At 55.1% G+C, this 26,605-nt stretch overlaps 2 protein-coding genes across 3 annotated transcripts in view; both read left to right on the top strand.

Annotated features, from left to right (window-relative positions):
- LOC111149584 (zinc finger protein 862-like) overlaps positions 1 to 22,451 on the top strand; it is a 77,676-nt gene extending 55,225 nt beyond the window's left edge. Inside the window, exons 6-8 of one of the 2 annotated variants that reach the window (XM_022506702.1) lie at positions 14,496 to 14,683; positions 18,503 to 19,129; positions 20,251 to 22,451. In XM_022506702.1, coding sequence (XP_022362410.1) covers positions 14,496 to 14,683; positions 18,503 to 19,129; positions 20,251 to 22,415 — 2,980 coding nt within the window. In that variant the 3' untranslated portion in view covers positions 22,416 to 22,451. The remainder of the gene's footprint in view (positions 1 to 14,495; positions 14,684 to 18,502; positions 19,130 to 20,250) is intronic. The other variant, XM_022506704.1, reaches the window with a different exon arrangement.
- Positions 18 to 8,796, top strand: LOC111149585 (myb-related transcription factor, partner of profilin-like). Its single transcript, XM_022506705.1, has 2 exons — positions 18 to 3,932; positions 6,928 to 8,796. The coding sequence occupies exons 1-2, from the start codon at positions 3,467 to 3,469 to the stop codon at positions 7,497 to 7,499; spliced, it is 1,038 nt and encodes a 345-aa protein (XP_022362413.1). The 5' UTR covers positions 18 to 3,466; the 3' UTR covers positions 7,500 to 8,796.
- Positions 22,452 to 26,605: the final 4,154 nt, after the last annotated feature.

Genomic DNA, 26,605 nt, shown 5'->3' with positions numbered 1-26,605 from the left:
CTGCTGTGGGGGTGCAGGACTCATCCCAGTGCAGCTGCCAGCACTTGTTGAAGTGGCCCCGTGGAAAAGGAGGCTTCTGGCACAGTCTAGCTCAGTTTTCGATGGTACTCACCGCCCAGGCATGAGTACTTTCAAGAGTGGTTTTACTGTGTTGCGTGTTTGGGACAGAAGTTTGCGCCAGAAGGATCCTTCCTGGCCAGCCAGCGAGAGCAGGAGACTGGCCCAGGGCTGCTCAGGGGCGGCGGAACTGAGCCTGGAACTGAGGACTCTGCCCACAGCCCTCCTGTTGGGTCTGTGCTGCTGGCCCTGGGCAGGGGTTGCCAGGTTCCCTGTGCGCTGTGTGGGAGGTCAGACTTGCACTGACACCTCCCTGGTGCCTCTCTCTAGGCCCCAGAAGCTGTGACAGGGGGTTTGGAGCTGGGTTGGGAGGGAGGGGAGGGCCTCGGGTGGCTGGACCAGGGCCACCACGGATTGGGCCTTCTGTGGGCATTTGCGCGGTTCTGTGACCCTTGGTGGCTGGGGGATGTGGGAGAGGTTGTGCCAGGAGGGAGGGCCATCAGGAACTTCCTGAGAGGGAGTGTGCTGTATTTCAACTCTGCCACCTTCCCAGCAAACAAGAAGTTGATTGGAGGTGAGGAAGCTATGATGAGGTCTGCTGTCTCCTTCCCCAAGACTTCCTGCCCACCTGTGCTCCCCACCTGAGAGCTGTGGATGGGGAGCATGGGGAGGGTGGGGAGGGAAAGAGGGGCTGTGGTTTACACTCTCCAGAGCATGCTAGGATTCGTCCTCTTATTTGTCGGGGCGACTGTTCTCACTGCCACTTAACAGGGGCAGAAACAGAGGTGCCCAAGGACAGGTGGACCCTTCCCTCCAGCGCCCTTTCACATCATCTGGAGAGCTCGTGCCCTGCAGGGGGCTCCAAGAAGGCCATGGTCACCCTCCTAACCGCCTTCTCCCTGACCACTGGGTGCCGGTCAGCCTGGCCCTTGGAAGTCCCCACCCATTTGCAGAGCTGACCTTGGAACGGGGTGCCCTTGATGGCCCTCGACGGCCTGGCCCTCCCAGTCCTCCCTGACTCCCTCCTTCCACCGTGGAAATCATTTTCTGTACCGTACTTGTTGAATGAAGGCACAGGCCATGTGCTGCCAGGGCCCAGAGGACAGAGCAGGGGGCCTTTGAGCTGGACCCTCCCAGGGGCCGGGTTGCATTTGAGGGCACTGTGACCAGCCACACAGAAATGGGGACCAGACTGGCGGCCTGGGCATCTTCCCTGTGGCTCCCGCCTGGCTCTAGATGAGCAAAGGAGAGTGTGTCTGAGTACAGCCTGGCTTCAGGGCCTTTCTGCACCGGAAGCTTGGCCAGCTGAGCTGATTCCGTGCCATGCCTCCACCCATCTCTGATCTTTCACTCTGGGGACAGGCTTGACCACAACCCCCAGGAAAGACATCATCTGAACTAGCTGGACGATCCTCTGACACCCCAGAGATTCTGACTTCATCGGGCCAAGGATGAGCCCATGGTACTGATATTTCTAAAGCTCGCCATAGCAAGGCTGATGCACTGCTCGGGTTGAGAGCCCCTACTCTATCCTGCTCTTCCCTGCCACAGCGGTACAGCCGAGGCCCAGAGCAGGGCAAGGTCGTACGCAAGGTCATACGGTCAGGGGCAGAACCAGAACCTGAACCCAGCTCTGGACTTCTGGGCCTGCGCTCTTTCTGCTTGTGCACAGGGCCCAGGCGAAAGCGGGACCTCCTGGGCTCTGTGTGGGGTGGGTTCTGCTCCTGCAGTCTTGCTGGCATGGGTCTCGCCTGTCAGCCAGCCCCGATCTGATGCAAGATGGCGCCAGGTGGGGCCCCTCTCTTTCAACAGTCAAGGAGTAGGGGTGGTTGGGAGTGTGGTTTGTTGCCACGGAGATGTCCCTCTGGTGATAATTGGAGGGGAAAAGCCAGTTCCATCCTGGGAACCTGCCTTTCCCCTTAATGTACAACTTCCTTTTGCGCTTACTCATTCCACTGTGCAGACATCCTCTCTTGTACCGTGACAACTTCGGGTCTTGTGCATGATTGAATGGAGTTGATGAGTTTTTTAAAAAAATTAAGTGGAGGGCCGGGAAGAGAATGGGCATCGACGTAATGATTGTTGACCTTATGGCCTCCCTATGCTGGGGGCTCTGTGTTCATGAGATTGGTGGTCTGAAACCAGGGACTCTTTTGCTTTGAGACATGCTGGGTGGTCACAAGTCTTCAGGCAAATGCTACTGGTTTCTATCAGGCAGAAGCCAAGGATGCTGAGAAACATCCCACATGGCCCAAGATGCCCGTTCCCACTCACAGAGAAGTTTCTAGCCCCAAATGCCAATAGTGGAGAGACTAAAAACCTCCCCTGGAATTCCTTCCCCAGGAATTCCTCCTGGCAGCCCTAGAAGCCGATTCTAGAACTACTGCCCTCATTTAATAGAGTGGGAGGCTGGTTGGCACAGGAGACTCTGCATCTAGCTCCAGGTCTGTCTGCGTGCGGGTGCGGGCCCCTGTCACCATCTTGGCCTGGTAACGAAGCCCCAGCCTTCCCTTCTCCTGAGCTATGGTGCTCTGAGTAGGTGGGGTGGGGAGGTGAGGGCTGAAGGATCTTTGCGCCCCCCGCCTCTCGCCGCGGTTGTGGGAGTGGCAGGGGAGAGACTCGGGCTCGGGGTTCCTCTCTTGGGTGGTCTCAAGGTCTCAGTCAGTCAAACAGCCCCTGGCTACTCTGTGCAGTTGGAAGCCAGGGTCACTCCTGGCCTGCATCAGAGTGGAACTGGTCTCCCAGTGGGCGCTCACGGGCTGCTCACGTTCTCCCCCGGAGTTGCCAAAAGGCCATAGTGACCCACCCCCAGAGAGTGGCTGCTAGCCAGCACCAAGGTTGGAGGGGAGTGTCCACACCCCCAGAGGTAGGGACCTGCGGGGCACTTGGGAGCCAGGGAGGGAGATGAAGAGAGCCACAGGACAGTGAGCTTTCTGTGACCACGCCCTAATCACAGGCATCACCAGCAAGGTCACACTGTAAATAGTCGCCCTGTGAGCCGTCTGCAGGGGCAATGGTCTGCCCGGTAAGGACGCTTTGTTCTTCTGGAGGGCTTTAAAGCTCTTGGATGTTGCTCTGCTTTCCCCTCCCTAGTAACGACCCTGAGGTCTGCGCACCTCTAACTTCTGACCCGGCGGGGAGAGGAATCCGGGAGAGGCCAAGTGCACAGCTTGGACTCTCCCCTCTAGCCAGGGCTGAGGCAGAGCCTGCTACGGAAGGCATCTGACTCAGGCCACGCTCCCACCCGCTATGCCACACCCCTCCTGCTCTCCTGCCCCTGAGGAGTAGGGGAAGGGGCCTCTGGCTAGGAGGAGGGTGTGGTGGTGGTGAGCGGGCGAGGGTGCCCAGGTGCCTCCTGGCTCCCCCACTGGGGGCCGGCAATTAGGAAGGAGGAGGACCACCAGCCCTGATGGTCATTTACCCAATTGTGCTTTGTGGGATATTCAACCCAAGGAATGTGGCGCCCCTGGCCGAGCGCAAGAGGAAACCCAAGTTCTCCAAGGAGGAGCTGGACATTCTGGTCACGGAGGTGACCCACCACGAAGCGGTTCTCTTTGGGAGGGAGACCATGCGGCTGTCCCATGCCGACAGGGACAAGATTTGGGAAGGCATAGCTCGGAAAATCACCTCCGTCAGCCAGGTCCCCCGCTCCGTCAAGGACATTAAGCACAGATGGGATGACATGAAACGGAGGACCAAGGACAAGCTGGCCTTCATGCAGCAGTCCCTGTCGGGCCCCGGGGCTGGGAGCCGGGCCCCCACCATCGTGCTCACTGCCCACGAGAGGGCCATCGAGTCAACCCTGCTCACAGCCCATTCTGGGCACAGCTTCCCCAGGGCAGAACTGGATGGCACCGACAGCCCGTCAACCAGCTGTGAGTACCGCCGGCCTCCCCTCCCGGCCTTCCCACTGCCTGCTCCCTGGCCTCCTCCTCCTCGGCCATCCCCCCCCTTCCCTGGCCCTCTCTTCTTTTCTGTCCCTCCCCATCTCATCCAGTCTTCCCGTGTACCCTTCCCTCCTTCTCCTGCTTGGTCTTCTCCGCCCCTTTCCGTTCATTCATTCTAGAATATTTCCTGAACTCTGTGCCAGGAGCTGTGCCGGGAGCTGGGAAGACAGAGTTGTATATAAAACCTACAGCACCCCTGCCCGTGGGTCGTCCCTAGACTCGTGGGAATACATGAGCTTTAAGTCGTTGTACAAGGACAGCCGTTAGGAAGAGATCAAGGGTGGACGCAGGAAGTCCTGAGAGCGAGGCTGACTTCCCAGGCGCACGCCCTAGACCACCTGCTCCGTGTCCCTTGGGCTCTGTACGCACAAGGTCACGGTGCTGACTTTACCGGGCTGCTCTTGCCTTCCCGAAGTTCATAGTCATTTCTGAACAAGGGGCCCTGCATTCACATTTTGCATTTGGCCCTGCCAGTTCCCTCACTGCCCTGTCTGATGGCCAGGGACCCTGGATCTGACTCTCCCTGGGGGCAGGGGAGGGCTCCCAGGAGCGGCCTTGGAACTGGGAGGCACAGGGTGAGTAAGAGTTAACCGGCCTCGGCAGCATGGGGCTCGGGGAGGGGAGCAGGGAGCCTCCAGGCCGAGAACTGCATGTACAGAGGCCCCGCATCAGGAAGGCGCTTGGCACGTTCCAGGACTGAGAGGAGCCAGGGAAACCCAGTGTAGCAGGCGTGGGGGAGGGGGCGTGGGAGGAAGCCAGCCAAGTCTTCAGGGCCCAGGCCAGGGTGCAGGGGGTGGGGTGGGGGGGAATCAGTCTTTTCTCTCTCTTTTCCTAATGTCTTGACTTCTGCGTTCTTTTGCTGCGGCTGCCCACTCCCACTCCCCACGGTCCTCTGCCTCTCTTCCCCGCTAAGGCACTCTCAGATCTGCCTGTCTCACCAGGTCCACTCCCTGTCCCTACTGCCCCCACGTCCCCCTCCACCTCTCTTCTGCCCCATTCTCCTGGGCTTCCAGTGTCCCAGGATGGACTTGGATGCCACAGGCTTGACTGGAATCTCCAGGCCCAGCAGGCTCTAGTTGGGGCTGTAGTTTGAGCTGAGGCTCCCCTGATGGGGCAGGGGAGCAGTTAAGACCCTTCTGTGCTGGGGCCTCACCCCCTTCAGTTCTAGCTTCTGCACACACCCGCTCCCCACCCTCAGGCCAAAGTCCCAATGGGAGCCCGGCCTCTGAGAAAGGGAGCAGGGCAGGAGGACTCCAGGGAAGTCAGAGGCTGGCCAGCCTGGGGAGGGTGATTCACAAAGACCCTGCTTCCCTTCCAAGGCCCCATGCCGTTGTCGGGATTGGGATTGTGCTAGTTTCCTGTTTGGCTAGCGCTCGTGACAGGTGGCCATTTGGGGTCAGTTCTTCGGGACTCAGAAAGGAACAGAGACCGTCCCATCTGACTTCCTCACTATGTAGACAAGGCAGCTGAGCTCCAGAGATGCCTCCAGAGATGAGGCAGCCCCCGAGCTAGATTCTGAACCAGAACTCAAGCCCAGGTCTGCCAGCTCCCCATGAATCTGTGTTTTGCTAAATTGTGGGGTGATTCCGCCCAGTTATGAGAAAAAGAAGGGGGCCTACAAGCCAGTGAGGTCTATTCCCTCCATCCTGCCCTGCTCTCTCCTCCATTTCTCTAACACAGAAGGTAATGAGGTTACCAAATGTAACCTGAGCTGGGCAGGGGGCGCAGGACCCTTCCCCTGCAGGCTTGGCCAGTCCCCCTTTCCCGGTCAGTGGACCAGCTGTTACAGCACGAGGCCAGGGGCTCTGTGGAAGGAGGCCCTGGAAGGGAAAGAGCACCGTCACCTCAGCCCCACCCTCTCCTTCCAGCCCTGCCACGCCAGAATGGGTGTCCTGGGATCCCCGGGGTGGGGAGGATGGCAACTGTCCCACCGGGTACGGTATGAGTAATTGGGCTCTTCTCGAGCCCGCCTGAGGGAGGCCCTGGAACCCCGTGGAGCCATGTGTGTGGCTGGGGTCAGCATGAGTCTGTCTGTCCTCCCCGTCACCTCACCTGAGGGTGGTTCCGCATTTAGCCCCCCTGGGATGCCCAGGGAACCCGTATATTTTTTATTCCTGCCATGGGAACCCGCTCCTGATCCGGCTCCCAAGAGAGCCGAGGCCTGAGTGTGTGAGGGCTGGGCCCCTCTCCCTGTGAGTGGCTGCAAGGAGTCGTCTGTGTGAGGGCGCCTGCAAGCTGTCAGACACTCCCGGGTGGCCCACCAAGGGGGCGGGTCGAGGGGGACATCAGGGCTGGCCGCCGGGGTGGCTCCCCTGCTAAACACCCTCCAGTCAGCTCCCTCCGACGCCACCCTGTGCATCGGCCCCCTGTGACCACCTAGAGCTGCAGATTCTTGCCAGGCCACAAGGGGGTGCAAGCAAGTCCACCACGGCTGCGTGGAGGCGGGAGCCTTTTGGCAGGTGTGGCTCCTGAGGCTTTTGCCAGGCTCCCTCCTGGCCACTCTCTTGTTTAGTTTCCCTGGCAACCCTGCTAGGTGGGCAGGTGGTTGGTTAGGTGGACAGAGCAGGTATCAGCTTTGCTCTGCCGAAACTGAGTCCCAGACAGATGAAGGGAGCCACAGGATCGACCTGGGCTCCCCAAGACAGCCCTGACCTGGGCTATCCCACCAGAGTGGTGCCGCTCCAGCAAGAGGAAGGGGAACCTGGGCAGTTCTCGTGCCTGCCCTTCTCCCCGGGGGCGCCTGGCTCCCGCACCTCAGGGATTTGGGGAGCAGGTGCTTCTCTGGGGGTGGGTAGCGCTGAGTGAACCTCAGGGGTGGTGGGGCAGGGGGACCAGAGAGTGACCTGGGGGTGGGCCCAAGCCTAGGGCTGCCTCCTCTCTTTCTGTTGTAATCATCTGCCCTTCTCTGTTTCTGTCCCCCAAGATGATGAAGATGAGGAAGCCCCCGGGCCCTCGAGGCAGCCTCTGCGGGAGTCCCTGCAGCGGTCCGCGGAGGAAGAGGCCCGCCTGGCCAGGCCCACCCTGCTCCGCTCCTCCTCCTCCTCGGACCAGTCTGAGATGGTGGGTCCCAAGCCGGAGGCCCTGCCTCGGCCCTCACCCCAGGCCCAGGCCGCCTGCAGGACCCCTCGGCCACACCTCAGCCCGCCCAGCACAGGCCTTGACTGGCAGCTCCTCCATGCCCACGTCCAGCAGACTGAGGCGCTCCAGCAGATCTGCCAGGAGCTGGTGACCGTGCACCGGGACATGGCGAACAGCATGCACGCCATCGGCCAGACCATGGCCGAGCTGACCAGCCGCGTCGGTCAGATGTGCCAAACGCTGACAGAGATCCGAGACGGTGTTCGAGCGTCTCAGCGGGGCCCCGATGGGGTCGCGCCCACAGGCTCGACCGCTCAGGCTGAGGCCCCCCTGGCAGAGCTCCCGCAGGTGGCCCCGGCCCCGGCCCCAGCCCCGGCACGGACTACCAGGTCTCGGAAGAGAAAGCACAATTGCTAGCGCAGCCCGTCCACAGGAGGAGGAAGAGAGACGGAGGATGGGGACCCGGCTCCGACACAGGAGCTCGTCTTGTGTCCGGGACTGATGGCGCCTGTAGGAAACCGGGGAGCCCGCCATCTCCTCCCCACGTGCAGCTCAGCGGCCCTGGGCTCCCACAGAGTGTGCTCCAGCCCCGCACCCTCGTCTTTGGCCAAGGCTGAAGATGTGGACGAAGCTGCCTGCGGGCGCTTGCTCCTGCCGGAGAGGTGGCCTCCCCGGGTCTGCACCGTGGCGGCGGGCCTCGTGGGGACGCAGGCTGTAGGAGCAGGCAGCATCTGAATGGGGAATCCTGCTTGCCAGCCTCAGGGCTGCCATAGCCGCCTCCCACGCCCAGATCCTGCTGCTTCCCAAGGGGGTGAAGCTTGAGGACGGGCAGGGGGAGCGGAGCCCCTGCCACGAGGGGCCCGTGCTCTCCTTCTCTGGGGCTCCAAGCGCGCCCAAGGGTGCCCCTGCCTTGGCCTTGCGCTTGCCCTTGCGGTGCGTGTGCTCAGCTGCTGCGCTTGCCTTTTGTGGAGTGGGGAGACGAATGGGATGACGTCAGAGGAAGGAGAAGATGCCCCGGCATTCTCAGGGCACCTTCCACTTTCCCTGCATTTGCAGATGTGTGATCTCAGTGGGTCCTCAGGACAGCTGGAGAGGCAGCCGAGCCGGGTGTTTCCGGCACCGTCAAGACCAGCATCACCTGCATTTCATAGATGACAGATGACGCAACCGTTAGTCCAGGTGTGGGGCGGTGGGGTGGGGAGCAGGCGGGCCCGGAAGCCGGGTCTGTGGATTCACCTGGCTCCCCTGGTCAGAGGCCAGATCTGGAGTTGGGAGGGGTGGTGCTCCTTGCCTCTGCTCTCCTGGGTGCCCCTAGGAGGCAACAGCAGCATTTAGGAAGTGAGTCCCTGATACCACCCTGGCACTAAGGCCGGGGTGCTGGGGAGAGGCAGGGCCCAAGCCTTGGCACCCACAGGGTGACTCCTCCTGTGGCTTCTAGAAGAACCCAGTAGGGCTCCTGTCCCATCCAAGCTCCAGCATGCCTCGCCTCCGCTTGCTTGGGCTGCATATGCATTAGCTACCCACGTGTCTAGCTTCATGTTTCATTGCGGAGTGTGGACAGACAGCCAGGTTCCTCGAGTCAGGGAGGGTGGTGGGGTGGCACTTGCAAGCTTAGCTCTCCCCCACGTGTAGCTCAGCTCTGTGTCCTCTTTGCTCCCTGGCCCGAGGCTGACCCCAGCAGAAGCTCTCCTCCTGCCCGCCCCCCCACCCTCTCCCACGTCCGCCCCCTAGAGCCATGGTGGGGGTGGGAGGACTGCTCTCCCCAGTGCCTGCTGTGGCTGTTCCTAGAGTGCTGCTTCTAAAGCCAGACCACGCTTTGTCCCATGTTGAGAGCATGGGGGACACCGGCAATGTCCCTATGTCCTCTGCTCCATCTCCCCACTCTGTGGTTCTTTGGGGGTTCCTGCTACCCCAGACCGAACAGTCCCCTGTCCGACAGCCCAGTGGCTTGATCCTTGCCTGGCATCCCCTGCGCTCCAATGCTGGAATCCAAGATTGCCTTCCCAAGTCTTTTTGTTAAGATGGCAATAAAAAGAAATTGATCTCACACTTGGAACACACCCAGTCTCCAGGATCTTTCTTTGGTGTATATTCTCTTTCTTCGCTTCCTGTGAAAACCTCAAGGCCCGCAGAGCAGGGGTTAGGTGACCGAGGGAAAGCATGCCAGCCAGAGGGGCTCCAGCGCCGCCGGCATTTCCTGGTTCCGAAAGGACTCAGATGCCCTGCATTGGGCGCCGTGCTAGCTAACCCTGTGAGGACAGGAACGGAACTGGGGAGCTGAGCGAGATGAAGCAGCCACATAGGAAACCGTTCAGCCATGCTTGAAGTCTCTGCACAGCACAAGCAGGGCGTGACTAAGTGACTTTTACCTTCTGCTCCTTAAAAACAGTTAGGGGTCCTGGAAAAACAAAAGTCACCATTTCTGACAGGAGACTCTAGAAGGGTCAGGGGCTATCCATTTGCCAGTGTACTTCAGGGACCAGCCTGCAGCATGAACTTTTTGGGGGGACGTCTCCCCCCTGATCCTGGTATCTGTCACAAGGCAGGACCCCGCCCACCGAAAGCTGAGGCTTTCAAAGTAGCCAGAGCAGTTCCTCCAGGTCCCTTTGGGAGCCTTCTCAGAAGAGAAGGGACCTCCTAACCCGGGTGTTGCCCAGGCTTCCTCCCAGTCACACAGAGAGGTCCTCCCAAGCAGGAAATCCCCAACTCCCGACCAGGGATCTATCCCCTCTCTAGAAGGTTCCAGCGCCCCTTTGACCTCCTGGAATCCAGCTCATCCTCTTCTGTTCTCGGCCGGAAAGCAGGGCGGTGGAAATCAAACATAATCCCATTTTTGCCACAGGCAAAGATACTGGGAAGCTGGGATCTTCTCCAGCCCCATCCAGGAGCTGAGCAGGAACTGACAGGCCCCTCCCTCTTTTCCTGGGGAGGGAAGGGATCAAGTTGGAAGCAAAGGGGACAGAGCGATGAAGAGCCTGTGAACTTGAGATGAAGTTTCTTTAGTTTCTTTTTGTTGGCTTTAGTGGGGACTGTGGGTCTAGCTCATCAAAACAGGAAGGCGAAACTGGGGCCAGTGGTTGGAAGTGAGTGGGCAGCCAATTTCGGCGTAAGATAGGGAAGTCCCACCTAAGGGCCTGATGCCTCCAGCCGCTTTGAGAGCTGGCTGGGTGATGTTCTGGCGGAGGTGGGTGCCCATCTGACCCAAAGACCCACCCTGCTCAGAGACCTAAACATGTGTGAGAAAACAGAACCCAGCTCCTTCTTGGTCCCTCCTTCCCATTTCTGGCTCCGTGGCTGGTATAGTTTCCTTTCCGTCAGAGACATACCCACTGAGCAGGACTGTCTGAGCCTGGCCTTTATGTGCCCCCACTCCAACAAAATGGCTGCCCCGTGGGTTATTTGCTCTCTTCTGTTGGAACTGATAGTTATTTCCTGACCCAGCTAGAAAATATGGTGCATTTGATAAGACTCAGTGGGTGATGTATAAAAAGTGTTGTCTTAGTGCTTATCTATCCAGTACCCAAAGTCCACAAGGAGTTCAGAATAAAAACAATCGATTCTCATCATGAAACGTTCAGTCCAGAGAACAAGCCCCCACCCCCATCCCGTTGATTGCTTCAAAGGGCATCAGCTTTTTGGGTCTAACTTGAAAAGCCATCAGATGAGCCCTAGCATTTGTAGAGTGGCCTGCGTTAGCCATTTTCTGCCTCCTTCTGACATACTCTGTGTCTTTTCTCCAACAAAGTAGTGACCCGGAAACAACAGATCCGGAGATTTTCACTCTCCAGAAGCCTTGTCTTCCAGGGAAGGGCTCTCGGAATGGGACAGGCGTGGCTCTTCATAAAGGGATTGTCATATGGGGACAGGAGGATTCTGGGAGTAGATCAAACCATTGGGTGTTACTGCAAAATATTGGTAAGAGGGAGGTCTAATTAGAAGTCATTTGTGTTGGGACTCAGCTTGGCTCCATTTACCATCTTGAGGGGACGGGTTGTTAACAATTTGCTGGGAGTTGCCATATATGTCATATTTCAAGGGCCAAGTTTCAGAACAACCAAATACAATCAGATGCTTAACACATTCTGATCTGTCTTGGAAGATGGGATGGCTACAAAGACTTGGAGTTCTCTTCTAAACCTTGATTCTTATCGGGCAGGAAACCACCAGACATAGAAAGGGAAATTGACCTGAATCTTTCCAAAGCTTTGGACCTAGTCTAGAAGTTGTTCTTTTGAAGAAATGCCTGAGAGTTACGTGTTCCTCATCTCTTTTTCTCCTAAAGTTGAATGCCAGAGAAAATAATTCTAGGTTTTAGAGCTTGATGATTGCGTAAATACCCCCCAAAAAAGAGAAGAGTGTCTCTTTCCTTGTGCTTTGTGGTCCAAGTGATTCTTGTGAGGGAAGATGAATGCATGGTTTGCCTTCCGAATCCGGGAGTAGGAAACTTTGGATCTACCCCAGTTCTGTGCTAACCACAAGGGTGATTAATTGTGGATGTCAAACCCCAAGCTTTCCCTAAATTGGGGACTGGAAAACATTTTGCACATTCAGAAGAAATCTCAGTTCTGGAGGAAAGCAGACCCCTGTGCTAGAGAGTTGTGACTCAGAAGTATTCGTTCGGAAAGGCTTCTTTAGGCCAGGGGTCCTCTTTCCCTTTCCCCAAGTTCATCCTTGGTGTCGTGGATATCACAGTATTATCGTCACAGCTCAGGGAGACCAGTGCTCATGTCTGATGCTGACAAGCGCAGATGCGTTGAGGCTAAGTTCCTGGACCCAAGCAAGTTCTGGGGATCTAAACTTCAAAAATCCTGCAAGTGCGACTGCCCCCTGGCAGGGTGGTGGCTGCTTCTTCTCTCAACAGCGGTGAAGCAGCCAAAAACTCAAGTTTGCCCTCCGGCCATCCTTGGCCTTACTCCCACAACCTGGGGACCGGTGCTGCAGCCGGTTGCTAGGGGGATTGGTCCCTGGTCTCTAGTTGTCCCCTTGTAAGGTCATGGCCTCCTCCAGGGTCGAGTAGAACAGAGTCCACAGGGGACTGTCCCCGACAAAACGGGGCAATGTAGATTGGCAATGCGGCTGGCCGCCAGGACGGCACCTGTCCTGGAATTGGCGTTCGTGCATGTCTTTTTTTTTAGGGGGTGGCTGTGGGAGTAACCGTAGTAATTGCTTAACAAGGAAAACTTGGAAAATACAGAGAAAAAACTGATAAAGCAGATCCCCCTGTAATGGGTAATCAATCACTGGTAAAACAGCGGTGTATTTCTTTCAAGTAGCTTCCCGAGGCGTGTTTTGAAAGCATGATTGGAACCGTAAAGTAAACAGTTTCCGATCCTACTGTTGTCACCCTGCGTTCTATCAGGACCGTTTTTCCACGTCGTGAAAAATCCTTTGCTAACATTTTCTTTAGATGAGTAACAACATTCCATCGTACGGATATACCATGGTTTACTGAACTGTTTCTCCAGTATTAGAGGTTTCAATGTCTTTGCACGATTGTAAACAGTGGCACAGGCAGGGTGATGGGAGCACAGTTTGTCTACTTGGTCTGCATCTCATGGGCCCTTTTTAAATTTTGCAAAAATTGTGACAAAACATACATACCATAAAATTGACCATTTTAACCACTCTTTTTTTTCAGGTGTACAGTTCGGTGGCATTCATTTCATTTACACCGGGCACCCATCACTACCATCCCTCTCCAGAGCTCTTTTCTTCTTGTCCAACTGAGACAGGATACCCATTAAACCCTAACTCCCCATTCCCCAGCCGCCACCTCCCCGCCCCGCGCCCCACCCTCACACCCTACCCTTGCCCCACCCCGCTCACCACTGTTGTACTTTCTGTCTCCCTGAATTTAACTCTTCTATTCGGACTAAGTACCTCATATAAATGGAATCTTACGGTATTTGTCCTTTTGTGACCTGCTCATTTCACTTCATATGTATCTTCAAGGTTCATTCATGTGCTAGCATATATCAGAATTTCCTTCCTTTTTCAAGCCCAGTAATACGCAGCGTATGCGTACCCCACATTCTGTTTATCCATGTATCCACTAGTGGACGCAGGGGTTGCTTCCACCACCCGACTATTAGGAATCATGCTGCTAGGAAGGTGTCGAATACTTGTTCGAGTCCGTATTACCAAATTTGTGTCCCAAAGGGCCGGGCCAATTTACTCTCTACCATTAGGATGGGAAATGCTTTTCTAGCGAATATGGATCTTATTGTTAAAAAAAAAAAAAAAAAAAGGAGATAAATCTGTGCCAATGAGACAAGTTGCTACTTTGTGTTTCTTATCAGCGATGCTGAATACTTTCCATTTGTTTATGTGTTCATGACCCCCGTGGATATTTTTCTGTGAATTACTCCTTACCCTGGACTGCTCTACAGACAGCTCTCTGGGTTAGGGCAGTCAGACAGATTTTGATTTCTTCCCTGTCCTTTGAGACAAACCATAACCTAAGGGAAAAAAGTTTATTTTTCCAAATTTCCTAGATCCTTAAGACATCAAATAATTTCCTCTTTTGATCTCTATGCCTCCACTTCTCTGTACGTGTTATGTCATCTCATCTTTTAGAGGAGGCAGGTTGGATGTTGGAAATGTGATTTCAGGGAGAGCTGGGGAAAGGAGAGATACTGAGGATTTGGTGGAACTTTCAATGTTATCTGCGTGTCACTGGGTTGGTGCTTCACAGACTCACGGAGGAGCCGTGAGTTCTACAGGGGAAAATATAGACTCAAAGCTCCACCTCCCATTTATTAGCTGTGTGACCTTGGGCAAGTCACTTACCTTCTCTGATCCTTAGTTTCCTTACCTTAAACTAACTTAGATTAGTGAGTGGTTGCTAATCCTTTCTTGTCACTTATCTACCTCCATCTTCTGTCTGGATTGGACACCCACTTTTTAAAGATATTAATCTTCTGCATTAATTAATTGCCCTTTTGGGGCAATTTCTGCTGGGCTTTGTGAAATACTGGAAAGAGTCCGAGAACCCCACACTCCCCACCATCGGAGGCCTGCGGGTGTCTGGGAATCCCTGCACTTAAAAGTTAGTGAGGAAGAAATGACCTGATCTTTCCGGTTTGCTGTCATTTTTGTATCTGGTGTTGAATTGTATATTTACCAGAATCTGGGAGGTAGGCAGGGCAGTTGTCATTTCTAGGCTCAGAAAACACAGATTCTCAGGGACTCAAAGACTTGCTCAAGGTCACACAAAAAGGTGAGGTTGAGACCAGGGATGGGCCCCTAGCTGGTGTCCCAATCCTGGACAGGCAGCTGCCCCTGGACTTTTCAACACATGCCACATGCTGGTGGACCTCTGACCTCCCACGCCTGCCCGGCACCGTGCCTGGCCCCAGCAGGCACTCAGCGATGAGTGGCCTGTGTGTTCTCACCTGTCCCCCTCACCCCCAGGTACGTGGTCATCTCCCGGGAGGAGAGGGAGCAGAACCTGCTGGCCTTCCAGCACAGCGAGCACATCTACTTCCGAGCGTGCCGGGATATCCGGCCTGGGGAACGGCTCCGGGTCTGGTACAGCGAGGACTACATGAGGCGTCTACACAGCATGTCCCAGGAAACCATCCACCGCAATCTGGCCAGAGGTGAGTGCCCACCCCGAGGCAAGGGCCACGCCTGCCACCCAACACAGGGGAAGCCAGCTTCTCTGGGTGCTTCCTAAGAAAACCGATGGGAAACGCAGTCTACCAGCAATGGGGAGACCCAGAGCGACTTCGGGGGGTGGGGTGGGGGGATGGGCAGCTGGTCTGGGTGTGAGCGACAGCTCTGGGCAGGGCGGCAGGCACTCCTGCGTGTTGTCCTCCCTCAGAAACCCTGTTACAGACGTTTGAGAGTATCCAAAGAGACGAGGCCCCAGAGCTAAGCACGTACGTTTCATCAAAATTGATCCTTTTTGCCCAAGTCAAAGGGACGGAAAGGTGCTAGAAGGTGCCACTGGCTCAGTAGTAGCAAACATTGACTAAATGGGTCCCATGCACAAAGCTGCTGTTCTGTAGCATGCACGTGCTTCTCAGGACAGGAGTGTTCACCTCATGAGCATGCCGGGAGAATTAGGTACCACACAGAACACATCGAGAGCAATGTCCACCTTGACCCCTGTAAGCCCTCAGCTGTGAGTTCTTGATTCTAATGATCCCCTGTGGACTGTGATCCCCATCTCACAACTGCAGAAACCTAGCACCAGATAAATACGGTGAACCCCACCCCCCCCACCACCCCGCCCCAGGGTCACGTGGCTGGGAAGAGCAGTGAGGGGTTTCTCGTGCACATCGGTCTCAGTGCAGGGTCTAGCCTCTAACTTACAGTGTTATAGGCCTCTCTGACCAAACTAGTTTCTTCCCTACTACCTCCTGGTCTCCTTGGAAGGCCAAGTCCCATGCTGTGCACGAACAGTCTCTATTAGAAGAAGGCTGGAGGGAGGTGGGAAGGAGACCATAGGTGTGGGTGATGGCTTGGTGGGTGAGATGTCCATCCAGACTCCATTTAAATGAGTCATTGGAAGGTGGCTTAAAATACTCCCCAGCCCCTAGCCCTTTGCCTCTCTACCATATCCTCACTCTGGCCAAAGCAAACTAGTGAGTCTGGCTCCTTCTTTTCAGGGGACCTTTCTTGCGCTAAAAACACACATTCAAATACCTAGAGTCCATGTCGTTCCAGGAACCGGGGCTATCCCCAGGCCCGACGATATCACATTCCTGAGCAACCTACTTATTGGAAATAAATCTTCATGTGGAGTGTGAGTGGAGACAAGGAAGAGGGAGTGGGGTGGCCCATTGCAATTAAGCTATTTTTAGAAACAAAACAGAATAAAGCAGATTGTGGACATTGAATGCACAGCTACTGCCTGACTTGGTAAAAGGTATCTGTGATTGGATGGGCAGTGACAAGGCCCAGTAGACATACCCACTTCTTGTCTTCTTCGGATCTGGGGGTTGAGCATAGGCCGATTTCTCGCGGGAAGGCATGTTTCTATGATGAGATTGCCACGGTTTCCATTTGACCTCTGAAGATGCCTTATGTAAGCGTGTCTGGTACCTAGTAGCAGCTCAATAAATCTTTGTCGAATGGATAAAAGAAGAAATGAATGAAGACATCCAAGAAGTCTCCGCGAGAACCGTATCACCAGAAGAAAAGAAAACCAAGAGAAGTCATATCTGAGGACACAGGTTTCATCCCTTGGCTGTAATCTTCTTGAATTCTTCAGGATTTATAATGTCCTTTCCCCCCTCCCAGTGTCTTCTCCAAAGTACCTCAAGCTGCAGTCATCCTGAGAGAGCTCTGAGACCCAAGGGGAATGCTCAGAGAAGGGAGTGAGCTTTCAGGAGTGGTTCAAAGGAGGCGTGGCAGAGAGATTTGAAATGAGATCCATGAAGACTTGCAAAGATACAGGAGGCTGGCCAGGCTGAGCAGTAGGAAACAGGAAGGACACCAAAAGGCACCGTGTGGGGCAGGGCCAGAGCGGGGGAGGGGGGATGGGGGGTGTTGGTCCTAAAGCCCTTGGGAGCAGTGGTGAGCTCAGTGGCCTTTGGATGCAGCGGTGGCTCTGTAGCCGGTAGTTTCGGAGGACTGAATAGCTAGCTGGTGGAAGCTTAGACTGTTGTGCCAGCCCCGCTCCAGAAAGGGGATTCCTACCCTCAATCACTGAAGGTCTTGCATGGAAGGAGCTTTCTTTGTAATTGGAGGATGGGGCCCTGAGAAAGGCCAGAGCATGAATTATTAGTCCTTCTTAAGTAGGGACATTACTTGGAGCCCAGAACTGTTCCCTGAAGACAGTGTAAATTATGCCTTTGTGGTTATCTTGTAAGAACAGGACGCATCTGATATAGTGTTTTCAAAAAATTTATGTTATTTGATCTACTTTGAGTTACTGATTCACTTTGTGGTGTTTTCCCCCATATTTTATGGAGGCTTTGAAATCAGTTCCTTTGCTGCTTCAAGGTTTTTTTCAGCCCCTAGATTTTTCTGGAAGGCTTGAGCCCCCAAGAAGTCTCCCATGCATCCTAGAAAATCTGAATGACCTTGTCTTTGAGCAGAGAGGCATGAGGACTCCCTGGTGATGTGTAGCCTTGACCTCCCGACATCCTCAGCTCTTTGCTGCCTGACTGGTCCGTGAGAAGTGACAGGGTGGCCCTTGATGTTTAGAGATTCTAAATGGGCAAGTGTCACATCTGATATGTAATACAAACGTGGCTTTTTTTTTTTTTTTTTTTTTAAATAAGCATTCATCTTCACGCTTTCTGCCCCTCAGCTGTTATGGAAGTGTAGGCTGTGAGAGTCACCTGACTTCCAGTGACCCTGAACATGAGGCTGCTCCTCAGGTGTTCATGTGAGGACAGAAGATGGGTGTCCTGAATAAGGTAGCCTCTTTTTGCTGTTACCTGTAGGAAACACGGATTTCCTACATGGCCCAGGGCACAGCCCCCCTCGCCAGCTGTGGGAAGCCAGGGCTCTGTCTTCTGGAACACCTGGATCACTCACAGAGACCCCTTGCCCTTCATTCAGAGGTTTTTTTTTTTAGCAAACCCAGCTTCCAGAAGCCTAATGGCAATGTATATTTGGGACAAGTCCTTGGCCAGAGTCATCTCCCAAGGCCCTGCCCTGATCTAGGAAGGCTTTGTGATTTCCCAGTCCCATGGGCTGCTGTCAGGACCTTCTGAGGGTTCCCCTTGAGCATCTGTACCCCCCAGGGAACCCACTTCTGTAGCCATTTATGAAACTATGTCGGCGGTTTTAAAGAATCAGGCTAAAATTACTGTTGGGAGCTCACCAACATCTTTGAAGTCAGTCACATGATGGCAAGAGATAGAAAAGGGAACGTCCCTTGAAGGATCAGGTAAGGAGACACAGCTATATTTCAAGAATGCTTTGGGTCAGTGCGGTCATGCCACTCTGGCCCTACGGGGCCATCTGGAAGCAGGCAGGGAGCAGGGAGGAGCGGACGCAGTGTTTCCTGCGTACCTTTTACCAAGTCGAAGCAGACATCTTCCGATTGCCAGGCCTGGACAAGAAGCCCGGAGGGTGGGAATCCACATGAGCTGAGCTCTGAGGTCTGCTCCCACCTGCCCGGTCTGATTGGTGGGGTGTCCGCTTCTAGGGTGACCGCACTCCCAACTGCCTTCCCCTCCAGCATTCCCTGGACCTATAAATGTGCAGCGTACAGACATAAGGCTCCCTCGAAACGGTCTTTTTCAAGAATTCTTCCCACTTTTTCGGGTCCCACTCTAGACCCTACGACCCACTGAGTGACCCGCCTCTCCCTTTCTTTCACAACTGCCCCCCACAGGGCCAGCCCCAGAGGAATGTGTCCAGTGAACTGGCTAGCAGGAGGCCTGCTTTGTTTTCTGTCGGTTTCTCCCACTTCGGGGCTTTTCCCCACATCCTCACACCCTGGTTTTCCTTCCTAGGAGAGAAGAGGTTGCAGAGGGAGAAGTCTGAGCAGGCTCTGGATAACCCAGAAGACCTGAGGGGTCCCATTCAGCTCCCCGTGTTGAGACAGGGCAAAAGTCCGTACAAGCGTGGCTTTGACGAGGGGGACGCACACCCCCAGGCCAAGAAGAAGAAGATTGACCTCATTTTCAAGGATGTGTTGGAGGCTTCACTGGAGTCTGCAAAGGCGGAAGCTCGTCAGTTGGCTTTGAGCACCTCGCTGGTCATCAGGAAGGTCCCCAAGTACCAGGACGATGCCTACAGTCGGTGTGCAATGAGCGTGTCCCATGGCGTGCAGAATGTCAGCCGGACCCCGGGGGAAGGGGACTGGAAGATCCCGCAGGGGGCTTCCAAGGAGCCAGGCCCGTTGGAGGATGAAGAGGAGGAGCCTTCGTCCTTCAAGGCCGACAGTCCCGCAGAGGCCTCCCTTGCATCCGACCCTCACGAGCTTCCCACCACCTCCTTTTGCCCTAACTGTATCCGCCTAAAGAAGAAGGTCCGGGAACTCCAGGCCGAACTAGACATGCTTAAGTCCGGGAAGCTTCCCGAGCCCCCCGTATTGCCAACACAGGTACTGGAGCTCCCAGAGTTCTCGGACCCTGCAGGTAAGTTGGTGTGGTTGAGATGGTGGTCGGAGGGAAGAGCGCCCTGTGGCCAGTGTGAGGGGGCCAGGCGTGCTCTGTGGGAGCCACCTTTGGGGAGCCCCACACCCGCAGGTGCCTGCCTCAGACAGGCTGCTCCGCAGCCCCCGGGGGGTGCTTTGTGTCTCGCCCTTGTATCCTCCTCGTCAATAAAGGAAGTTCCACTGCAGGAGGGGTGTGTGCTGTGTTCTTGACCCGTTGCCCTTCTCTGGCGGTCCTGGGGGTGTCTTAGCCCCATGCTCAACTTCCAGACCCAATCTTTGTCTCTGCCCCCGCCCAAGCAGGGCAGCTCACAGTTGGGTCGGTGGGGAGAGCTCCCGGCCTTCTCGAACTCAGCCCCGGGACACGGCCTCGTTCTTCTCCTCCCGAGTTGCTGTTCTGCCACACATGGTTCTCTCTCCCCTGCCTGGAATTCCAGAAGGCCTGGGACATACGACCCGTGGCTGCACACCTTGGCCCTTTTCTGTTGGCTGCCTGGATGTTCTAGAGCCCGTCGACAACCAGGAAGGTTTTTTTCAGTACACAGCTGCAGCTGAGACCGCGTATTTACATAGCATTTCCTATTTTAACCACATCCCTTAGCTCAGAATGAGGTGTTTCAGATATTCAAAGCATGCGTCTTAACTCAGCTGCATTCTGATCCGGAAATAAGCTGGGGCCGTGGCAAGCTGCCTGTGTTGGAGGACAGCACAGCTCCCTGACCACGTTAGCGCCCAGAGAAACGGAGCCCCACCACTTGGCTGTTTGTGTGACCGGGGCAGGCTGGGTGCGCTGTGTTCTCTCCCGCTGGCTTTGAGCGCCCACTAGTGGAGGGTAAAGGCAGGCCGCCTGGAGCAGGAAGGCCACCAGGCCTGATCCCCGGAGAGCAAAGGTCACACGCGGAGAACAGGAGTGCGCATTAAAATAAATGAATAAATAAATAAATAAATAAATAAATTCTAGGCTGGAGTTCAGTCTGTCCCCAGATCTGGCCTCTGTTTCACACGGTGTGCCACCGACCTCTCGCCGGAGCCCCCGCTCATTCTGGAACCGCCTGCCGTTTTGGCCACTCGGGGTTCAATGTTTCCTTCCCATTTGTCTTCCAGCTTCGGAGAGCCTGGTCTCCGGCCCCGCCCTCATGGAGGACGACGACCAGGAGGTCGATTCTGCCGACGAGTCCGTGTCCAACGACATAATGACCGCCGCCGATGAGCCCTCCAAACTGTCCTCCGCCAGCGGGCGCCGCATCCGCCGCTTCAAGCAGGAGTGGCTGAAGAAGTTCTGGTTCCTGCGGTACTCCCCGACCCTCAACGAGATGTGGTGCCACGTATGCCGCCAGTACACCGTGCAGTCGTCCCGCACGTCGGCCTTCATCATCGGCTCCAAGCAGTTCAAGATCCACACCATCAAGCTGCACAGCCAGAGCAACCTGCACAAGAAGTGTCTGCAGCTGTACAAGCTGCGGATGCACCCCGAGAAGACGGAGGAGATGTGCCGCAACATGACCCTGCTCTTCAACACCGCCTACCACCTGGCGCTCGAGGGCCGGCCCTACCTGGACTTCCGGCCGCTGGCCGAGCTCCTGCGCAAGTGCGAGCTCAAGGTGGTGGACCAGTACATGAACGAGGGCGACTGCCAGATCCTCATTCACCACATCGCGCGCGCGCTGCGCGAGGACCTGGTGGAGCGCGTCCGCCAGTCGCCCTGCCTCAGCATCATCCTGGACGGGCAGAGCGACGACCTGCTGGCCGACACGGTGGCCGTCTATGTCCAGTACACCAGCAGCGACGGCCCCCCGGCCACCGAGTTCCTGTCCCTGCAGGAGCTGGGCTTCTCCAGCACCGAGAGCTACCTGCAGGCGCTCGACCGGGCCTTCTCGGCCCTGGGCATCCGACTGCAGGACGAGAAGCCCACCGTGGGCCTGGGCATCGACGGGGCCAACGTCACGGCCAGCCTGCGCGCCAGCATGTTCATGACCATCCGCAAGACGCTGCCCTGGCTGCTGTGCTTGCCCTTCATGGTGCACCGGCCCCACCTGGAGATCCTGGACGCCATCAGTGGCAAGGAGCTGCCCTGCCTGGAGGAGCTGGAGAACAACCTGAAGCAGTTGCTGAGTTTCTACCGGTACTCGCCGCGCCTCATGGGCGAGCTGCGGTCCACGGCGTCCACCCTGTGCGAGGAGACGGAGTTCCTGGGGGACATCCGCGCCGTGAGGTGGATCATCGGGGAGCAGAACGTCCTCAACGCCCTCATTAAAGACTACCTGGAGGTGGTGGCCCACCTCAAGGACGTCAGCAGCCAGACGCAGCGGGCCGACGCGTCGGCCATCGCGCTGGCCCTGCTTCAGTTCCTCATGGATTACCAGTCCATCAAGCTCATCTACTTCCTCCTGGACGTGATCGCCGTGCTCTCGCGCCTGGCCTACGTCTTCCAGGGCGAGTACCTCCTGGTGTCTCAGGTGGACGACAAGATTGAGGAGGCCATCCAGGAGGTCAGCCGCCTGGCCGACTCCCCCGGCGAGTACCTGCAGGAGTTCGAGGAGAACTTCCGAGAGAGCTTCAACGGGATCGCCATGAAGAACCTCAGGGTGGCCGAGGCCAAGTTCCAGTCCGTCAGGGAGAAGATCTGCCAGAAGACCCAGGTGATCCTGGCTCAGAGGTTTGATTCCCGCAGCCGGATCTTCGTGAAGGCCTGCCAGGTGTTCGACCTGGCCGCCTGGCCCAGGAACAGCGAGGAGCTCCTGAGCTACGGCAAGGAGGACATGGTGCAGATATTCAATCACCTGGAGGCCATCCCGACCTTCTCCCGGGATGTCTGCAGGGAGGGGCTGGACCCCCGGGGCAGCCTGCTGATGGAGTGGCGGGAGCTCAAGGCGGATTACTATACCAAAAATGGCTTCAAAGACCTGATCGGCCACATCTGCAAGTACAAACAGCGCTTCCCGCTCTTGAACAAGATCATCCAGGTCCTCAAAGTCCTCCCCACGTCCACTGCCTGCTGCGAGAAAGGCCGTAACGCCCTGCAGCGAGTCCGCAAAAACCACCGCTCCCGCCTGACCCTGGAGCAGCTCAGTGACCTGCTGACCATCGCTGTGAACGGCCCGCCGATCGCCAACTTCGACGCCAAGCGAGCCCTGGACAGCTGGTTCGAGGAGAAGTCCGGCAACAGTTACGCGTTGTCCGCCGAGGTCCTCAGCAGGATGTCGGTGCTGGAGCAGAAGCCCGTGCTGCAGACCGTGGACCACGGGTCCGAGTTTTACCCAGACATCTAGGGGGCCGGCGACCCAGAGTTCACTAAGCTATTGAATATTTTTTTAATCTATACTCATAAGCTTTGATATATTATAAAATATATATATTACATTATATATATATATATATATATACACACACACATATATATATATATAAACACAAACCCACACTGAAAATTTTTAAAAACCAAGGTGACGCATCCACCAGAAGCCACTGGGAGCTTTCAGAAAGGAATGATGTTGGAAACGGACTCTCCTCTACATGATCTGGCAGCTGTAGCCTCCGTGGCCATCCTTTTCCCTCACGGAAGCCCATGCTGGGGCCTCACGCGTTCCCGCCTCACAGCCAACCAACAGCCTGAAGCTTAAGTGACTGGTCTCTGGCATCCGGTCGAGGTGGTTTGTTGTACGTTTTTGCTTGGGGCTGGAGCGGTTTGGGTTTGGGTTTCTGTTCTTGCCTTTCCTTTTCTCATTCGGTCTGCGACGGGGTCGTCGGCCCCTTCGTGGCCACGCTGGTGGAGCTGAATCCCATCTCTGATTTGGGACGGGGTGGGTGGTGTATCTGGATCGGGGCTTGTGACTCTTTCCCTCTCCCCCTGATTTCAGCTCAACAGGTCTGTATGCATTTCCTGAGGAGTGTTCCTTCACTGTCTTAGAAACAAATGTGTCGGTCAAACTGTGACACCCACTACTTGCCCACCTCTGTAGCCTCTCCCATCCCTGGGTTATGGATTCCCTCCTTCCAGAACCCCCGATCCTAAAGATCTTACCTGTTATCCTGAAGGCAAAATTGCCTTACCACCGAGCTTGAAATCCTGGGGAAGGGACAAGTGTGTGTGTCTATGGGGAAGGGGGGGATTTTTTGCATTCCTGTTCTTACGTAGTGTGGGGTAAAATAATATAATTCCAGTCAGATCCAGGACTATGGGGGAAATGAAGAGCCAAGAAATCCAGACCCTAACAGGGCAGGGATTTGGGGCTAAAAACAAGTAAAATGAAAGGTATGTATTTCATTTACATGAATTATTTATGCTCTGTCTTTATAATCACAGAATGTGTCGGGGGTATTTTTGTTGTTGTTGTTCCTTTAATAATCAAATGCCTGCTCTAGTTCAGTGGCAGGAGATGTCAATGCAAGTTGTGCCCTGGGTTATGCGTGACCCAAAGGAGGGTCTCTAGAGCTCGAGGCCTTCTTTGGTGACAAGGCTGGTAATGAACCCTTGGACCTGGCAGAAGGCAGTGGGAAAACAGGCGTTGCACCCACGCCGGGGAAGGCTTCCTTCTTTTGAACAGGGTAGAGATGTCCTAAAGGAAAAGGAATAAGCAAGAGGTCAGACAGGACTCTCAAGGCATCAGCCTACACACACATACACACACACATATGCGTGAGCATACACGCACACACACCCACACACACACACACAACCATGATATAAGCTTTAGAAATAGCCACTTGCCTACTCCCTGAGGCAAGCAGCGGTTTAAGCTAGAGGAGTCTGATCAATACTCTTTTGTTCATTTAACTAACAGTATACCTCGCAAGGGAGTTCTTTAAAAAAAAAAAATGTGCGTGAGCTGTTTAGAACTTCTGTTCATGTTTCCATGTCTGATTTATGCATATTGGGTATGCAGAGATCTTGTATTGTGGATACAGGTCCTGTGTGGGGGAGGGAGGAAGAGCTGTGTCGTCCATGGTCAGTTCTACAGGGACCCGCCCCTCTCTCATGGCAGAGGGCGGGCGAAGGACGGTGTGATCTGGCCACAAGCAAGGCCCACGTGTCCCCAACCTGCCTGGCTCAAACATGAAACTGTGATGGCTTCTTCCTTCTGGGTTTATCTTGTTTCCGAGGCCTCATGCCACTGTCGAGAACCATAGTGGAAATGTCATCAACACTGAACATGTCACTCCCCCTTCCTTGTCCTGCCCAGTCCCCTCACCCCCCACACGTCCCCTCCCTCACCCCTATGGTCTTGGTGCTAAGATAACTTTAGAATCATTGCTGCTAGTCGATAGCTTTTCATTATATAAATATATTATATATATATATATTATATATTATTTTTGAAACTTTTTTGTTCATTTTCAACAGTGATGTAGCATGTTAAAAAAACAAGAAGCAAACAAAAAAAAAAAAACTGGTTTTTCTCCGACTGTCCCACTGCCAGGCCTCATATGCTGCCTTCTTCAACAAATCAATGCACCCCTGCCTGGTGACATTCACCCCCCACCCCGCCAGCCTCCTCCCTGGTCCCACATTCTTCCCCACTGTCCTCTGAACAGGAGAGAGCAGGAACTAGCAGGAAACGCCCAGAGCTCTTTCTGAGGCTTTGGAATTCCCAACCTTGTACTGTGTCCCTAGTTTAAGCTGATGAGCCTCCCCGCACTCAACTAAACTCCCTCCACCGCCTGCTTTTCCCCATCCGGGTCAGTAATTATGGTCACATGGATACTGTTGCAAAGCACAAGGTTTCACCTGTCCCTCTTCGACATCCTCTCCACCACACACACAGTCACGTCCGTGGGAGCTTTCTTTGAACATCACACAGAGTAACTAAGCTGGGTTGAGGGCAGAGATGGCTGGCAAGGGGGCCTTGGTGGGGGCCAGAAACAGTAGGTTGGGATCCTTTCTTCTAGCCACCAGATGCCTTACACCTTCTCCTTTCCCCTTCTGCCCCCCTCCACCCCCAACACTGGGAGCTATCCCCTGGGTCAATCATTTATGTCTCCCTGAGCACTAGTCAGGGCTCTGGCTGTTTTAAGAGGGCCGTGGCCAAAATGACCTCAAATTTTTATCTGGGGCGGGGGACAAAATCCTTTGGGCCTATGCCAGCAACTACCCCGTGTCTCCTGAGAGAGCTGGGAGCTGGTAAGCTGCCTCGGGGCTAGAAGCTAGAAGCTGCTGGCAGCGCTGGACAGCAAGTGTCCATGCATCAGGTCTTGAAGTTTGGCAAGGTGCTCTAAAACTCGGGGAGCTCAGGACTTCTGTTGCATCCAGCCAGGCCTGGGCTGTGTCAGGCACTCTGAAGGTCACTGTGCCTTAGGACAGGGAGTAACCGGGGAACAAATTGGGTGACATACCACTGCAATTCACACAGGGACTTTTTCAACCTGGATGCTCCCAGGAGGCGCAGTGCTGCCATCCCGTGAATGCTGCCTGTGATTTCTAGCCTAGGCGTTTCCATTCTTCAGCCTCCTTGGGAAAGACTCCTGGGCTATTGAGACCCACGGGGTCTAGCCTCGGGAACCAAATGCTTACCTAGCCTAATCTCCCTTTGGTGGGCGTAAAACGCTGTGGCCGGCTGGTCCTGGCATCTCGAATGTGGTCACTTCAGATGCAATTGAGCCCTGCAGCTCAGCTCCTGGCTTCGAAGGACATGTTTGTCTCTGGGGTTGAGACTTGTCCTAGTAGGGCTGGCTGACTGGTGACTCTCTTTGGCTCATAGAGGCGGGTGGGAAGCGAGTTCAGGGTCATGGCCATTTATGTCAAGCAGATACACTGCAGAGCCCCAAGCCCTCATGACGAAGATGGTTTGCTTCCCCTCCGTGGAGGAAAGAGACAACCATAGCCATCCAGTATCCGTGAACCCTGAGGACAGCCGAGCCCTGTCTACAACTCTTACCATGTGGAATGCCCACGTTTTGCCTGCCTGGTTGAAGGTAAGAGTCCAGGCATCCAATACACTTGCTTTTTCTGTTTCTTTTTTTCACATCCTGTAATGCAGGGCAGATCCTTACTTTCTCATCCTCTCTGGAGAATGAGAGCAGGCTCGAGCTCCAGGGTGTCTGCACGGCCGGCCTGGGTGCTGGGCCCTGAGTCTAGGGCATTCGGGGGTCTCGCCCCAGCCCCCGCTGTATGTTTCCATGTTGAGTTGTCTTGCTGAGCCCCCTCTCCTTGACCTACTTGTGTCAACCCTGTCATTTGGAGGAAGAAGCTTATAATTACTTAAAGTCGTGTTTAAATATTTTCCCTATGTTTGGACGTGATACCAAGAAAGAGAAAAGAGGGGAAAAGCATGTTGGATGCCGAAAATGATTGTGGTGACACCGGAATGGACTACAGGCTTGGCCCAGGCAGGTGTAGGGTTCCTGGTCACCTGGAGCCCTAAGGGGTCCAGGAGGTAGCCTGGGAGTTGAAGTAGTACATGTAGATTCCTTTCCCTGCCTTTCTCCCTCCCCCCTTCCAGGAAGAGAATTCTGCATCTGGATC

The sequence above is a fragment of the Enhydra lutris genome, unplaced genomic scaffold (genome assembly GCF_002288905.1).
Source record: "Enhydra lutris kenyoni isolate GAN:26980312 unplaced genomic scaffold, ASM228890v2 scaffoldscaffold22, whole genome shotgun sequence".
Lineage (NCBI taxonomy): Eukaryota > Metazoa > Chordata > Mammalia > Carnivora > Mustelidae > Enhydra > Enhydra lutris.
This window is presented reverse-complemented; position numbering and strand designations above follow the sequence as displayed.